At 41.1% G+C, this 17,510-nt stretch overlaps 2 protein-coding genes across 2 annotated transcripts in view; both read left to right on the forward strand.

Annotated features, from left to right (window-relative positions):
- Nucleotides 1-1,835: 1,835 nt before the first annotated feature.
- On the forward strand, nt 1,836-8,514 carry PSMB5 (proteasome 20S subunit beta 5). The gene is made up of 3 exons (XM_079126041.1): nt 1,836-2,060; nt 2,677-2,983; nt 8,002-8,514. Exons 1-3 carry the CDS (start codon nt 1,863-1,865, stop codon nt 8,286-8,288), a joined length of 792 nt encoding a protein of 263 aa, XP_078982167.1. The 5' UTR covers nt 1,836-1,862; the 3' UTR covers nt 8,289-8,514.
- Nucleotides 8,515-13,845: 5,331 nt separating this feature from the next.
- Nucleotides 13,846-17,510, forward strand: part of LOC306653184 (uncharacterized protein C14orf93) — a 28,361-nt gene continuing 24,696 nt past the window's right edge. Inside the window, exon 1 of the mRNA XM_079126075.1 lies at nt 13,846-15,005. The gene's annotated coding sequence lies outside the window, so the exon portion shown is untranslated. The remainder of the gene's footprint in view (nt 15,006-17,510) is intronic.

Raw genomic sequence — 17,510 nt, forward strand, 5'->3', positions numbered from 1 at the left:
CAGGTTGGCAGAATACATGGTACTGGACTGTATCTGTTTTCTACAAAGGATATTGTTGGGACAGTTGAAAAAACTTGAATGACTTCTCTAGGCGAAGGTATATGGGAGTTCTTTATGCTGTTACTGTAACTTTTCTGTAAATGTTAAATCACTTGGAAATGTAAAAAAAATCATAAAATTCATTGCTTAAAAATCTTATGGTTAATCCTTTCATAAAGAAATTGCTGCTTATATAATAAACACCCAAATCCCAAATATGATGCATTCACATTTTAATATTTTATTGAAGCAGAAGACCATTGGATATTATTAGCATTGTTTTATTTTCATTGATTATCCATGTTATATTCGCTGTCCCAACTATGCTCTCAAATTTGGTCACCTTCTCTTAAAGCCAAACTGATACACATGGTGAAAAATGATTCAGTCAAATCCAGTCCCTTCTTCATTTCTAAGAAAAAGAGGGAAACAACTTTGTTGTCCTGCCTTTGAAAGGTTTCTAAACCTGGTGATGCATAAACTCAACAATAGTAGTGGTAGTGGTGATGGTGATGGTGATAATTAAGGTTAAAAAAAAAAAAAAAAGCACATACAGAGTCTGCTAAGGGAAGGAGGAGCTGAGTTGATCATTGGAGGAAAGTGAAATTTAGATGTTGATAGGTGTTGCTGCTAGAATCCAAAAGAAAGATCAGACACTGACTTTATGGAACCATAAAGCAGGAGTCAATGTTTCACACATATGCCCACTTCCTGACTTGTTATAGTTCCCAAAAGAGTTGAAAAATTAACGTGGGTAGAGGGAGGAAGTAGGATAAAATACAGCCCATTCCTGATACAGAGCCTCATCTTGATAAGCTGACTAGAGAATCTCTTGGTACATCTTTATGGGCCTCAACTCTCCTCCAGGCCCTGAGATGGTAAATTACTATTGACCCAATTATTCAGGTGCTAAAGTGATAATCTAGTTTGTCAATTACCTGAGCCCTTTTGCTTTTCCTTATTTTTAAATGTCTTTTAGGCAATTCATTACTTAAAATTTCCATGCCCAGGTGGAAGTAAAGAGAATATTGACTCTTAAAAATTAGTTACTAGGAGGCTGGGGTTATGGCTTAGTGGTAGTGCACTTGCCTCACACGTGAGGTACTGGGTTTGAATCTCAGCACCACATTAAAAAAAAGGTATGATGTTCATCTACAACTAAAAATATTTTTTAAAAAATCGATTACTGTTAAATAATGGTTGTGACGTAGCCAGTAAACAAGAAGAGGTACAGCACTTTTATTCTGTTGTGCTTTTCACCACAAACTATTGTGGTTAATACCACAGGGAAATACCCTCAGAATAGATCATTATTTTACGCAGTATTAGGAGGTGCCCTTAAACAAAATGGCAACCTCAGTTTCATTAACAGGCTCCTGAAGCAGAAGGGCTATGATGTGTAGCCCTCACTCCGGGCTACACGGGGACGACTTTCTGTCGAGAGACCAGAACCGATTTTCAACCAGTCACGCCCTTCTTAAAGATGGCCGTCCTCGCCTCCGTCACTTAACATGGACGTTTCCAGTCCCTTCCCAGGAAGTTGAAGTTAATCTGATCCTGTAATGCTTTCATGACCAAAGTCAAGATGGCAGCCCCATCCTTTTAGAGTACAAAGCTTGTGAAGCCATCCCCCGCCCCTCGGTGAAAATGGTCCCTTACGTCTGGCTCTGGTTTTTGGAGGCGTGGTTGCCAGGAGTTAAAATGGCTCCACTCTGGGAATAGATTTAATAGGAAGCGAAGCTGTGACGACCCGTTCTTTGGTAGGCGTTCTCAGTTTTTCTTCCCTTTTTTTTTTTTTTTTTTTTCTTTTGCCCTCATTAGACATGGCGCTGGCCAGCGTGTTGGAGAGGCCGCTACCGGTGAATCGGCGCGGGTTTTTCGGACTTGGGGGTCGTGCAGATCTTCTGGACCTGGGACCAGGGAGTTCCAGTGATGGGCTGAGCCTAGCCGCGCCCAGCTGGGGTGCCCCAGAAGAGCCTCGAATTGAAATGCTTCATGGAACCACCACTCTGGCCTTCAAGGTGCGGATCGAGCCGCCTTGCGGGGCTGAGCCCCGAGTGCCCGCGCCCTTCCCGGCCTCCCAACCAGACGAGAGCCGGCCACAAGCTCCGGCGGAGGCTCGGGCCTCTCTCGTCACTACCCTAGAGGTTTCGCCGTCTCCTTGTCCGGGGAAACCACCCTCCCGGTTCTGACCGGAGAAGGAGGCGCTGCGGCCGAGGCACATCGCGTTGATTCCTAGGCGACCTCAGGTTGCTCCTGTTTAGGAGCTCCCAGCTGGGAAAGGGGAGGCCACAGACACTGAACTGTGGCAGAGGGAAGGCTAGGCGAGAGTAACCGAATCCCTGTAAGAGCGGGAAGTCGAGGGACTACTGTACCAGGATCCAAACAATTGAACTCTACAACAACTAACTCTAGATTTGGGGCAGATCATTCTATCTGTTGAACCTGTTTCCTCATCTATAAAGTGAGTGTGATATTGATTTACACATGTCAAGAGATTTCTGTTAAGAGAAGTGTATTGTAAAGTATAAAAGGACAGAGAGAGGTGCTGAATTTGCATTGGTGCAAAAAGAAATACCAGGGAGATGTTTCTGTGGTTTGATGTGACCTGTTTTATGTTTTCCACTATCTTAACAGTTTCGACATGGAGTCATTGTTGCCGCTGACTCCCGGGCCACAGCGGGTGCCTACATTGCCTCCCAGACGGTGAAGAAAGTGATAGAGATCAACCCCTACCTTCTGGGAACCATGGCTGGGGGTGCAGCGGATTGCAGCTTCTGGGAGCGTCTGTTGGCTCGTCAGTGTCGAATCTATGAGCTTCGAAATAAGGAACGCATCTCCGTAGCCGCTGCATCTAAGCTGCTTGCCAACATGGTGTATCAGTACAAAGGCATGGGGCTGTCCATGGGCACCATGATCTGTGGCTGGGATAAGAGAGGCCCTGGTGAGTTGAGCTGCAATCACGTGATCCTTGAACTGACACTGTGGAGAGGGGGAGTTAAATGGGTAGATAGATGAAAGAGCTCTGAGGCAGTGCTGAGAATGTGTTGATTTGTTGATTAGGTTCTTAGCCCTTCTTTCTTTTTGTCCAAGACAGGCACTGTAGTGTCAGAAAGGGCCTGGAGTTAGACCTGCTGTGTCATTGACAGGATGCTTATTTTCTCTGCCTATTTCTTCATCTGACACAGTGGTTAAGTGAGGTAATAAATGTAAAATAACTGGTACAATATCTGGCACGTATTTCTCCTTCTGTCTTATAAATTGTAAGACATGAAAAATAATTGTATTTGAAAATTAAATTGTGTGATAGACATAAAAACTCTAGTCGACACTAACAAATATATTGTGAGCCACACATACAATTTAGATTTTTCTCATGGATGTATTTAAAAAGTAAAATCAGTTTTAAGAATTCATTTGTTCAAAAATAGTATTTCAATATGTGGCAGTTACTATTTCAAGTGCTCAGTGTCCACATTTGGCTAGTAGTTATGGTGTTGGATAGTGAAGCACTCAAAAGTTAGCCATTTTCTTCCCTTTTTCCTTTAGAGTCTTTGGCTTGGAAGGAGCCTTTCAGGCCTATCTCTTTTCTTTCTGTGATGGATTTTGTAATCTCTCTCTAGTCATCTGAGGTCCTGTTTTGTTGTCACTGAAAAGAAATCCCTTACTCTGTTTTTCTTTCCGGTATGTAAGAACCTTTCCAGGAAGTTCAACCTTGTGTTTGATGTCATTTCTCCTTCAGCCCGTTTTGGTTTTTTTTTTTTTTGTTTTATTTTGCAGTGGGGATCAAACTCAGACTCTAGTGCATGCTAGGCAGATACTCTACTACTGACCTACATTCCTAACCCAGCCAATTTTGAATTTTCTTAGTAAAGCTGCAATACAGCTTGTCACTTTCTGTTTAACCCTAGTGTAAGCTTGAAAATATTCTTTCCTCCTAATTTCACTTCATACCTAGTTATCCTATAGAACAACTGTAGGATACCTACCAGTGTTTCACTTGCTTTGGAGCAAGGATAAAAAGGGTGTAGAGAATATCCATTTAATTACCAAAAGGAGAATGAGGGAGGAGATTAAAAAGTGGATGTGAAAAAGAATGCCATTTGTTACTTTGGGAATCAAGATACCTTTCTCTTTGAAATGTGTGAAAAAACAGTTTTATACATCTTGTGTGTTCTAGGGAACCATTCTGAAAATGTTGCTTTGATCCCTTAGCTATTGGGTTTATTCTAGGTGGTAGAGACAATGTAAGACAGTGCAAAGACTGCCTAGCATGGAAGTCGAGGAAAATAAAGCTTAACCACAATTGTACTGCTTTAAAAAACCTTTCTGACAACCTATCCCATTCAGTGTGAGGCAGCTCCTTCCTTGCCTCAAGAGATTGATTGAGAGTCACAATTACCTAAACTGAAACTGGATGAGATGAATATCTTTTTTCCTGGTACTTGGAATTGAATTCTGGTCCTTCACATATGTTAGGCAAGTGCTCTACCACTGAGCTACATCCCCAGGCCAAGATGAATACCTTTCTAAATGATCTCTGTTTATCAGTCTTTAGCCAAGTGCTGGGAAGTCTGAAAGGAAAGATAACTTCTGATGGAAGGAGTTGGAGAAGATTTCATGAATAGATGGCATTTGCCCTGGATGTGAAAATGAGAGAAAGGGGACATAACAAATGAAGGAAGGAAAGAAGCATGAGGTTTTGGCAGAGTAGCTCGAAGTTCAGTTTAAAGTGTATGAAAGGGAGTAGTGACCCATAAAGCTGGAAAGGTAAATTAGAATCAGTGGTGAACCAGTGAGGCAAGATAATAAAACTGGGATTGAGGATGGGCTGGAGAAAGGCTTGGGATAGGTATCAGAATCATTTGAACTGTTTTTAGCCTGGTTTGCATCAGAATCACCTGAACAATTTAAAACACAAGCTCCATGGTTATTCCCTTCCCCACACCAATGTTAAAAGATACATTGGTAGGTCCTAGGCATCTTTGCTGGATAATTCTGGATGATTCTGATGCACAGAAGAGTTGAGAACCCCTGAAATAGGAATATTAGTTGACGCCTTTGGCAGAATTCAAGAAGACAGTAGGAAGGTGGTTTGTGGGGCACAAGAGAGGATTTGGTTAGGTAATAGAGAATCAATGGAGGTGTTTTAGGACAAGAAATTTGAATCTGAACTTGGTGACAAAGACATCTAGTTGGAAGGTTCAGGGACAGTTGAAATTGATTTTTTTTTTTTTTTTTTTTTTTTTTTTTTAATGTTTTTCCCAATGTTGGAGATTGAACCCAGGGCTTGGCCCATACTAACCACTGAGTTACAACCCCAGCCTTGATAAAAATTTTGTAAAACTCTGTCTAAATTTTCATCTGCACAAGATATCACCTAACTTTTTCTTTCTTTCTTTCTTTCTTTTTCTTTCTTTCTTTCTTTTTTTTTTTTTTTTGGCATTGAGGATTGAACTCAAGAGCACTTAACCACTGATTCAAATCTCTAGCCCTTTTTAATATTTTATTTAGAGACAGGGTCTCACTGAGTTGCTTAGTGCCTCGCTTTTACTGAGGCTGGCTTTTATAAACTCGAGATCCTTCTGCCTCAGCCTCCTAAGCCGCAGGGATTTTAGGCATGTGCTACCACTCCCAGCTTAACTTTTTCATAAAGAACCAAACAGTAAATAGTTTCAGTTTGCAGGTCATAAGGTCTTAATCTTTTTTTTTTTTAAATACCTTTATTTATTTTATTTTTATGTGGTGTTGAGGATCAAACCCAATGCCTCACATGTTCTAGGCAAGCTCTCTACCACTTAGCTACAGCCCCTGCCCTGAGGTCTTACATATTGGTCCATGACAACCACATATCCAATAGTGGTCCCATGAGATTACATCACTTAGAGATACTGTCATTTTAGTTTATTTATATTAGTGATGTTCATACCAAGATGTAATAACCCTTACCAATGAATTTCTCAGAATATCCCTGTTTTTTTGTGTTTTTTAAAAAATTTTTAGTTGTAGATGGACACAATACTTTAATTAATTTATTTTTTATGTGGTGCTGAGGATTGAACCCAGTGTTTCACACGTGCTAGGCAGGCACTATACCACTGAGCTACAATTTCAGCCCCATACCCCTGTTATTAAGCAATAGGTATCTACTTTACTTTGTTGATATAGTGAAGCAACCATAGACTTACATAAACAATGAGTGTGACTATGTTCCAATAAAACTTTCTATACAGGGCTGGAGATATAGCTCAGGTGGTAGAGTGCTTGCCTCACATGTACAAGGTCCTCAGTTCAATCCCCAGCACCACCAAAAAAAAAAAAAAAAAAAAAAACCTTTCCATACAACTAAAAAAAATTTTTTTTAAATTAAAAAAATAATAATAAAATAAAATTTGAGCCATATTGTTTTTGTGATGCCTGGGATGGAACCCAAGACCTTAAACATTTTAGATTATAATAATATAATTATTATATTATTATAATATAATTTTAGATTATAATTAAAATGTGTAGTTACATAATATATAAATGTATATATAAGATAAAGATATAAATTATAATTAAATGTAAAATGTAGCCACATTTTTTAAATAAATAATTTTAATATTTTATTTAACCCAGTATATCTAAAATATTATTTTAGTGTGTGGTATTAGCTTTGTTTCAACTGCTCAATAGTCACGAGTAGCTAGTAGCTACCATATTGGACAGTGCAGGTATTTATCAGAGGACTAAGAATTCTAGGCTACTCAAATGCACTGGCACACACCTGTAATGCTAAATACTCAGGAGATGGAGGCAGGAGGATCACAAATTTAAGGCCAGTCTGGGCAACCTAGCAAGATCCTGTCTCAAAATTAAAAAGAGTTGGATGTGTAGCTTGCCTAGCAATTGCAAGGCCTTGGATTCTGTCCCCATTACTGCAAATATTTTTAAAAAGGATCTCTAAGCTTTATTCTATTGCAATGTGATGTATGTCTTATTCCCCAGTAATCTAAACATTTTTAAGGGCTGAGATTGTATTTTAAACATTCTCTCCCACATTACCTGAAGGCCTGTGCTTCAAACTTAAGTCATACTTGCTTTTTGGAAGTACCAGGAGGAGAAGCAGGGTAGTTAGTATCATGTGAGGTGAGATGGGTATTTGTTATAGAATCCTGAAGTATTAATATTAAATTCGAAGCAAGCTGCATTGGTACATGCCTCTAATCCCAGCATCTCAGGAGGCTAAGGCAGGAGGATCACAAATTCAAGGCAATCTCAGCAACTTCGTGGGACCCTGTCTCAAAATGAAAAATAAAAGGACTGGGGAGGTAGTCAGTGGCAGAACTCCCCTGGGTTCAATCCCCAGTGCCAAAAAAATTGTTTTAATATAAAAAAAGGGGACTAGGGTTGCGACTCAGTCATAGAGCACTTGCCTAGCATGTGTGAGGCACTGGGTTCAATCCTCAGCACTACATATAAATAAATAAAATAAAGGTCCATCCACAACTTTAAAAATTTTTTTTTTTTTTAAAAGGAGAGGTGCTAGGGATGTAGCCCAGTGGTAGAACATTTGTCTAGCATAGGCACTGCCCCAAGATCAGTCCCCAGCACTGCAAAAGACAAAGTGCATGTGTATATAAAAGGGTTGCAGATGTAGCTCACTGGTAAAGAAACTCTGGGTTCAACCCCCAGTACTGGAAAAAAAAAAAAAAGAGAAAAAGAAAAAAAATTACAGAAGTCTTGTTTTTTATTATTTATGTTGGTTTCCCCTGGGTTTTAAGAGGGATAGAAAACTACTGCCATGGAAGATGAATTAGTTGCTGAGGCTGGCCTCAAATTTGGTGATTCTCCTGCCTCAGCCTCCTTAGTCGCTGGAATTATAGGCATGCACCACCACGCTGGCTTAGAAGATGAATTAGCTGTCAAAGGGATGATTTTTTTTTTCCCCCCCCCTGCTAATCTCATCTTCCTTTCCAGGCCTCTACTACGTGGACAGTGAAGGGAATCGGATCTCTGGGGCCACCTTCTCTGTGGGTTCTGGCTCAGTGTATGCTTATGGGGTCATGGATCGAGGCTACTCCTATAACCTGGACGTGGAGCAGGCCTATGATCTGGCCCGTCGAGCCATCTACCAAGCCACCTACAGAGATGCCTACTCAGGAGGTGCTGTCAACCTCTACCATGTGCGGGAGGATGGTTGGATCCACGTCTCCAGTGACAATGTAGCTGACCTACATGACAAGTATAGTGGATCTACCCACTGAAGGAGGGTGGATGTGGCTGCTTGCATTTCTTGGGGTGATTGTCATTGTTAATGATACAGCACCCCATCTTATAGTGGAGGAGTCCTCAGTTGTGTCGATACTTTTTTTTTAAGCTCTGGAACATTGACCTCTATGTGTTACCAAATGTTAATGAGCTGCAACAGAGGTGACTACTTGTTTTACTTTTTTGGATGTTAACATTACACTACTCACTACTCCGACCTCAGACTGTGTTGTGTCTTTTGTCCATGGTGTCCCTCCTCCAAGCACTTTGCAGTCAAATAAGCCAGGACAGTGGGAGGGAAGGGACTGTAATTACAGGAAACAGTGGTGTGAAGACATTGTCTAGTGAATACATTAATGTCCCCACTCATGAAGCTAATAACAAAGGAGAAGGAGAGAGAGGCAGGGAGGAGGGAGAGACTTCCCAATTCAGTTTGCAAAGAGATGAAAAGTTGATGAGGTGGAAAGATGCACAGGGCTGTACCAGGCAGGGCTGCAGAGGAAAGAGCTCTCGCCCTGGTGGAGGAGGGGAACTTGATATTATATGCAGCGCAGAGGGTGAGGAGGGTAAATTTGGAATCTTAAACCATTTGGGAAGGGAAGGCTTAGACCCTGAGGAAGAGGACAAAGAGAAATAAACAACACCTCTTCATCTAGTGGGGGGAAAAGACAAAGAAGCAATTGTGAAAGCAATCGTGTCAACAGGTTTGGTGGTCCTTGTCCCTTTGATGTGTGTCTGTGGGCACAAAGCAGAGGGAGAGAGGGTGGGCTTCCAGCCTCCTAAGCAGGAAGAAGCACAAAACTGGCATTGGTACATGTGGGTGGGAAGAGGCCCTGCTGAGCACAGAGACTGCTGATTTATCACACCCAGCATTGAGGGGGTTCCCAAACTATGGTGGCAGCAGATGGCAAGGCCTTCTGTTAAGGACAAGACATAGGGGAGATAGAGGAGGTTGGCAGGACAAACCTTTAAAGAATGAGAGAGGAGGACACAAGCAAACCTGTCTCTTATATAGATAGCTAGAAGACAGAAAGTGGTTGGTGAGGGGGCAACACAGTGTCATGTTTTGAAACTGGGAGGGTGAGAGGGGTCATTCAAAGAAATAGAGGGGTAAGGTCTCCTGTATTGTGGCCACCTTCCCTCCTCCTCAGCCTTGTGCAGTTTTTGTATTGATTGATGAGGGCTGTGGGTCAGGAACTGATCGAGGCTTGTTAATTGCATTTGTCAAATGCAGGGAAATTGGGAATTAGATCGCAGAAGGAAGTTTGGAAAACAAATGACTTTTGTGCCTTAGGAGATTGATTTTGCTGAAAAGTGTCTCAGGAGCCCCTGGAATCAGGGAGCTACTAGTGTGGACCCAAATGTACTCTACAGTTGAAACAGGAATTACATCATATCTCCCTCCTGTGTATACAACCAGCAAATAGATGTATGAGAAGCACAGGTACAGTAATCGTCCTCTCATTTACAACAGTGGTTTGCAGATCTTTAAAATTAAAGTTACAGCATCTTTTTTTTTTTTTTTTTTTTTTTTTAATTAAAGGATTCATACTTGGGAGGCTGAAACAGGAAGATTGCAAATTTGAGGCCAGCCTTGGCAACTTAGTAAAATCCTGTCTCAAAAAGGACTGGGCTGTAGCTCATTGGTGGAGCACTTACCTAGTATGTGCAAGGCCCTGGGTTTTATCCTCAGTACTGAAAAAAATTGAAATATGAATTCATGGGGCAGAATGATCACAAGTTTGAGCCAACCTGGGCAAGTGAGACCAGTTTCAAAATTAAATATAAATACAGGAGGGGACCTGGGAACATAACTCAGTGATAGAATACCCCTGGATTCAATCCCCAGTACCACAAGAAAGAAAGAAAAAGAAATCCCAACAATAGAAAGAAATCAAGTCAGAGGTTGAAGTAGAGCTGGGGTCCAGTGCCTCAATAATTGAGCTTCCCCTACCAGCCACTCTGCACAACACCCCTTTGTCTCCTCCCCTTCCCATATATATAACTCCCTGGTAGTTCTTGGAACCCCAGAGAAGACAATTTGAAAACTACTGCCCTGGGGAATATTCTTGAGAACAGTTGAAGATTGGAATTCCCTTCCATGACCCCAGAGAACACAAGTCTCCCTAGCCTTAGTCCATGAACACAAAAGTTCAGTCTGGAGAAAAGGTTTCAAGACAGCACAACCCCTTCCACTGTGTCTGTCTCACACCTTGCCTTGGCAGTGATCTCTTTAATGTAAACACCTACTCTGCACCCCCAAGTCATGTTGAGGATAGAAAATACATAACCTCCGGTCTCGTATTCTGTTCTAGCATATCCTGATTCTCTGCCTTCCTGGATCTGGGGTAAAAGACTAACTTAATGAAAGAGATCAATTTGTGATAGGTTTTCTGGAAAGAAAATAGAGATGAGGAAAGGTAAATCTGCCAGTCTTTGGGCCAGTGGATATCCACCCTGTGCATGTGTGATTTCTTGCTGCTGGGTACCAGTGGGAGTTGGCTTTGCAGCGGTGTTATACGTCGTCTCCGCTTGTATGGGGATGATGAATGCTGCATAGCATTGGAGAGATGCCGTTGAGTGGAGTGTACCAGTTCAGGGACTCCCTTCAGATTCATTTCCCAGTACAATCATCTTGACAAAAGATGATGGAAAAGAAATTGCCTTAAATAGCTGGAAGATTAATTTTCTCGGCAGTTCCCAAGTATGCAAGGGACAGAGCTCTTTAAGTGATGTCTGACAATTTCTCCTCCCTCCACAGATAGCTCAATAACACCAAAATCTGGCTCCTTAGGGTAGGTGATGGAACTAATCAGATTAAAATTGGTGAACACTCCTAGAGGCCCCGTAAGTTCCCTTTCTAGCAGGGAACACTGAGGTTGAAAGTAGATACATAATGCCTTTCAGCATTTCTACACTGGTGAGGGGAGGGCTGAGGAGAGTAGCAGTGAACTATGGGGTGAGCAGAATGTTCATGAATAAGGTGAAAAGGTAGGTAAGGACATGGAAGATGAAGGAAGGAAAGTTAAAGCAAATCAAAGGCTAAAGCATAATAGTTACTGAGTGTTCCCTCTTTAGGCAAAACCAGAAGGTCAATGTCTCTTAATATCCTCCTCAGCTAGCAAATGAGAGAACTGCCATTTGGGGGGTGGAAGGTCACATCCTTTGAGGGGAAATAAAACAATTGATTTATTCTGGTCCATGAATTCTATGTGGTCTGTTAAAGGAAGGAATCAAGAGATGGGATGAAAATAGTAAGATAGAGGGGGGAAAAAGTGAAGGGAAATTCTGAGGGAGCATTTCCCTTGTGTCAGGAGTGAAGAGGATGCTGGGGCTAGTGGAAGTTCTGCATGACCATATCTAATTTGCTGAATACATTTACGTTTTTTATTTTGTCTATTTTGCTTGTTTTGTCAGAAGAGCCCCTCCTGCCAGGCTATAATGGAAGATTAGGAGATTTGAAATTGACCAGCAGCAGTGACCTCAAGACACAATTAAGTGCTCTATGATTTAAATGTGTGTGTGTGTGTGTGTGTGTGTGTGTGTGTGTGTGTGTGTACATCTCTGCTGTTTTGTGTTAGTTTCTTGCTTATTTTTGTAAATTCTAGTTTCCTCAGGAAGCAGAATCATATTGGGAAAGCTTTAATTATAGCAGGCAAGAGGAGAGCAAACACAGCAATCAGAACTGCCCTGATCAGCAGCAGCTGCTGCCACCCCGCTGACCCAGGGTGCCCCTCCTCTTCCCCAATCAGCCAAATGTCCTCATCCCTTTGTGCTCCCAGGCCTGGTCTCAGAGCCCAGTTCTGGCTTCCAGGGGCTATGCCCCACCAAAGCATTTTAATAAAAACCATTCCTAAAATGTCCCCTTCGCAGTTGTTAGTGGGTCAAGCAGAAGAAATTCTACTGACATCAGCTTCTTAGGTTTATTTAACTCATTTCTCCCAGAAGCTTCTTCCTCTGAATTAGGTGCAAGACTAACTTGTCACTTAACCCTTCATAGTCCAGATTAAGCTGTCACCAGCTACAAATAGCTGACCTGATTTATTTGAAAGGAAATAAGATACCATAGGTTCAGCCTCTTCTCATGCCCCCTACTCACCTCCCCTCTTCAGGCTGCTGCTCCCTTTGCCTGATGTCACATTTCCACTCTTTTCTCTAGCTTTATAAAAATACCCTTTTGGGTTGGGGGCATAGCTCAGTTAGAGAGCACATTCTAATGCGTGAAGCCCTAGGTCCAAAAAAATAAAAAGAACCTTTTATTTCCTTTGCAAAATTTAAATAAAAACCAGTCAATCAATAAACCAAGTGCTGCTTACGGGCTTTAGCGTAACAAGAAAAGGTTATCACTAGCTGCAGGGTACCCAGATAGCTGTTATAACAGAGGAAAACACAGATGGGATGGGAGAAAGGGAACTAGAGAGAACAACAGACAAATGAGACAGGAACAGAGAAGCAGCTCCCAGAGAGCAAGCATGAGATCGAGCAAAGTGCAGAGGAGACATGGACGTGGCAGAGAAAGGTGGATGGAGACAGTGACAGGCAGAACTGGACTATAGGGTGGAAAGACAGGGAGTGGGAAAGGAGACTGAGAAGAACAGCGAAAGAGTGGGCAGAGATGTGGGAGAAAGAAGCGGCTAGAAGCTAATGCACAGTGAAACATGTCCCCCTGGAGACAGATAATTTCTCCAGCCATACATAATGAACACGTGCCTCTCTGTGCCTTGCCCCTGTACTGTCACAGTCACTTACATTCCACAGGATCTCTCCATGTCTATACTACTTATGCAAGGTTGGAGAGAAGGTTTGAGCTCTCTCATAGCTCCCTTCTCAACCCAGCCAGGTCAAAGAAAGAAAAGTAGAAAGCTCTCTCATAAAAGCATCAGGGTAAATGAGGTAGGATCAAATATTTGGTACCTTTGAACATTTTATTTTTAGTTTCACAAAGAGGCTTCTCTCCCCTCACCTGTGTCCTCTGGCCACATGCATTGCACACACAAACTCCTCCCCTTATTTCTATACAGGCCCATGGGTCAGGACCAAGGTGGTTCAAGAGGGAAGGCTGAGCCATAAATGCAGGAAGACTGAGTAATAGCAGGGACTTTAGGTAAGAGGGGAAATAAATGAGTCCAAGCAGAAGTGTGTGGGGATCAAGGTGGAGGGGATGCTTTTACAAACATGGTAGATTTTTTTTTTGGGGGGGTGGGGGTTCTGGGAATCGAACCCAGGGCCTTGTGCTTGCAAGGCAAGCACTCTACGGACTGAGCTATCTCCCCAGCCCCCATGGTAAATCTTTATGTGTGTGTGTGTGTGTGTGTGTGTGTGTGTGTGTGTGTGTGTGTTACTGGAGATTGAACCTGGAAGCGCTCTACCACTGAGGTACATCCCCAGACCTTCTTATTTTTTATTTTGAGACAGGGTTTCACTAAGTTACCCAGGCTGACCTTGAATTTGTGATCCTCCTGCCTCAGCCTTCTGAATCACCAGGATTACAGGTGTGTGCCACAGTGCCTGTCTTTGTCTTTTCTTTTTTTAGTGATCTTTAAGAAACACTTCCCAGTCAGGTATGGTAGCACATGCCTTTAATCCCAGCAGCTCAGAGGCTGAGGCAGGAGGATCATGAGTTCAAAGCCAACCTCAGTAATTTAGTGAGGACCTAAGCAACTTAGCAAGTCCCTATCTCTGAATAAAATATTAAAAAGGGATGGGGATGTGTCTCAGTGGTTAGTGCCCCTGGGTTTAATCCTCTGGTATCAAAAGAAAAGAATCACTTCCCAGCTATTTATACAATTTTTTTTGTATTTAAAAATCAATCAAATTCAGAACATTTTTCCTTAAAAATTGAATCTGCCCTTGTTCCTGCTACAACACAAATTTCTTCACTCTTCCTTGAGTACTGTTGCTGCCTGTCTTCCTGTTCTGTTTTTTTCCTTTGCCTTCTTTTCCTCTTCTCTGTAACCACTCATCTCTGAATCCCAGTGCTGGCACCTCTGAGGACACATTCTCAGCTGCTTCTAGGATTTCCTTGCACTCCTGTTCTGAAATGCTCTCAGGCGTGTTAATGAATGACAGTCAGAAACAGCTTTCTGGCCTCACTCTAGGACAAGTTACGTTTCACCGTTCAGAGGCCCCTTTGGAATCTCAGGAATAAAAACAGCTTACACTTAAAGATCTGCTGGATTCAAAGCCAAATAAACAAGCAGCTTTTCCTCAATCAACAAGTCATCAGTCAGGTCTAACATTTGAAATCTCAAATATTTTAGAGTTGAATATTGTAAATTTGTAGGTGAAACAGTTGCATTTTCTCCCTATTCTCATGCTTTAGCACAAAAGTACTTAAACTTTTTTTTCAAAGATTTCCCCCATGACCAGAGAGGGAGAAAGAAACTTAAAAATAAATGACTTTTCCAACTTAACTCAGACCTTTATAGAAACAGACTCCTAATTAAAAATATATCCTAGATCTAAAAAGAACAAATAATATAAAAATATATTTCAGGAGGCCATAGGAGGATATGAAAATTCTATTGATAATCAGAGCAATTGTCATTCGTGGACTTAGAATGAGACAGTTAAAAGGTTAACATCAAGGCAGTGTGGATTTCAATTTAGGTAGAGACTAATGAATCGCCAAGAGCAGGTTCTGTAGTCAATGAACCTGGATTCAAGTTCTGACCACCGGCCACCACTGACTTAATGATCTCAGTGACCTTGAGGTAAGTTATCAACCTCCTTCAGATGCTTATTTTTCTCATCAATTGTAGAGAAATGTAATAGTACTTATCTCATAGAATTGATTAAATAAGGACTAGTGGGGTAGAGCACGTCTGTAATCACAGTAACTTAGGTGGCTAATGTAGGAGGATCACAAGTTCAAGGCCAGTCTCAGCAACGTAGCAAGGCCCTGTCTCAAAATAAAGAAATGAAAAGGACTGGGGTGTAGCTCAGTGGTATCACACCCCTCCCAAAAAAATTAATTAAATGAAATACACATTTCCTGGCAGCAAATAAATGTTCAATGGCTGTTCATTAAAATAATAACATTTCTGTTTTCCCTTCATCCTAAAAGTTTTGAAAATGTATCATCTGCACATTTGAGAATATGAGATTCCAAGCTGAGCATGGTGGTGCATGCCTGTAATCCCAGGGATTTGGGAGTTTGAAGCAGGAGGATCATAAGTTCAAGGCCACCCTGGATAATTTAGCAAAACCCTGTATCGAAACAAAAAACAAACAAAAAAAATAAACAAACAAATAAAAAGGGCTGGGGATGTAACTTAATGGTAAAGTACCCCTGGGTCAATCCCTAGTACCAAAAAAATACAATGTGAGATGTCTGAGTATATTTGTAGTTAATAGTTTCCTCATAATCTTATGGCCAGTTTGTTATTTAAGAAAATATCCAGGCATGGTGACACACACCTGTAATCTCAGTTACTCAGGAGGCTGAGGCATAAGGATTGCAAGTTCAAGGCCAACTAGGTAATTTAGCAAAACCCTATCTCAAAATAAAACATAAAGGGCTGAGGGTGTAGTTCAGTGGTAGAGCACTTGCCTATAGCATGCACAGGCCCTAGGTTTGATCCCCAGCATGGCTAAATATATAAATATTTAAAATGTTTAAATGGAAAACATATACAAAAAAAATAGGGGGCTGGGGATGTAGCTCAGTGCTGGAGTGCTTGTTTGCTTAGCATTCATGAGACCCTGGGTATAATTCCCAGCACCACAAAACAAAAACACAGAAAATTTATAACACTTAAGAACATAAAAACTGCCTGACATGTACAAAGTCCTGGATTTGATCCCCAGCACCAAAAATAAAAAATAAAGAAGAACATAAATGCTAGTACCTCCTTTTCAGGTAAAAGACAAAGCTATTGCCTAGCTTGAATAAACTAGGGGAAAAAAAATAATGAAGGCAAGCATATGGCCTAAGTGATGGTCAGTGTCAAAATGTGTGTGAGGAGGTGCTGGATAAGCTGGCTTGGAGTAAACTCAGAGTTCAGTTTCTTGTAAAATGGTAGTGCCAATGATCTTCTTGTTTAATATTGATACAATCAAATTATCTAATGTCTAAACCATATTTAATTTCTCTGAATAATGCTAGTAACAACCATTATCTTTTTTTGACCCACTTCACACTTTGCTTTTACTTTCCATGTTTCTTAATTGTTCTTTCTTTTAGAACTGTCCCCACTCAACAGGCTCAGTGGCACACACCTGTAATCCAAGAGACTGAGGCAGGAGGATTGTAAGTTTGAAGCCAGCCTGACCAATTTAGTGAGAACTAGACCTTCTCTCAAAATAACAAAGGCCAAATGTAGCTCAGTGTTGGAGCTCCCCTGGGTTTAATCCCCAGTAACCTCAAGGGAAAAAAAAAAAAAAAAAAGAACAACACTCCCCCACTTTTGTGCATGGCTTCATAAAAATTGATATCTCAGAAGTGGCTGGGTCATTTAACTTATGGAATGCTGTAACGATCAGTATCAGATAACAATATTTTTTGAAATTGCTTTAAAGCCAGTGAGGTATAGTGGTTATGAACTTAGGGTCTGGGGCTGCATTTTCTGGGTTCAAATCCCAGGTCTAGTCCAGCACGGTGACGCATGCCTGGAGTCCCAGTGACTCCGGAGGCTTGGACAGGAATATCACAAATTCCAGGACAGTCTTAGCAATTTAGGGAGACCCTATCTCAAAATTTTAAAAATTAAAAAAAGGGGGAGCTGGGGTTGTAGCTCAATAGTAAATTGACCCTGGGTTCAAACCCCAGTATGAAAACCAAAAAAAATTATACCATTCTGTGTCTTAATCACATCTTTTAAAATGGAGAAAATAATGGTACATAAATTCATATGCATAAAGTGTTCAGAAGAATTGCTGTGCAGTAAATGCATACAAACTGTTACCTATTGTAGAACGTAAAACTCCTTTCATGGGATCTGAATTTCAAAATATGTCTTAACTAGAAAAAAAAATTCACATATTTGTGATCATAATTTTTTTTTTTTTTTTTGGTATTTACTAATCATTCGTAATTATGCCAGGCTGATACAAGAATCAATCAAACAAACAAACATCCCTGGATAGAAAAAGAAGTTTGAAGATGTGATTTCCAATCTCAAATAGTTTACTGGAGTGAACTCACTAAAATATAAGAAACAAAACAGAATAAAGTGCTGCTAACCTGAGGTAATATGAAGTTTATGTTGATAGGAAGA

The sequence above is a fragment of the Sciurus vulgaris genome (assembly GCF_902686455.1).
Source record: "Sciurus vulgaris genome assembly, chromosome: 2".
NCBI classification, from domain to species: Eukaryota; Metazoa; Chordata; class Mammalia; order Rodentia; family Sciuridae; genus Sciurus; species Sciurus vulgaris.

Bases quoted from the DNA above. Each gene is read 5' to 3' on its own strand.
- PSMB5 (XM_079126041.1), top strand. From the start codon at position 1,863: ATGGCGCTGGCCAGCGTGTTGGAGAGGCCGCTACCGGTGAATCGGCGC. The intron at 2,061-2,676 runs GTGCGGATCGAG...CTATCTTAACAG, and splicing joins CCACCACTCTGGCCTTCAAG to TTTCGACATGGAGTCATTGT. The intron at 2,984-8,001 runs GTGAGTTGAGCT...CTTCCTTTCCAG, and splicing joins CTGGGATAAGAGAGGCCCTG to GCCTCTACTACGTGGACAGT.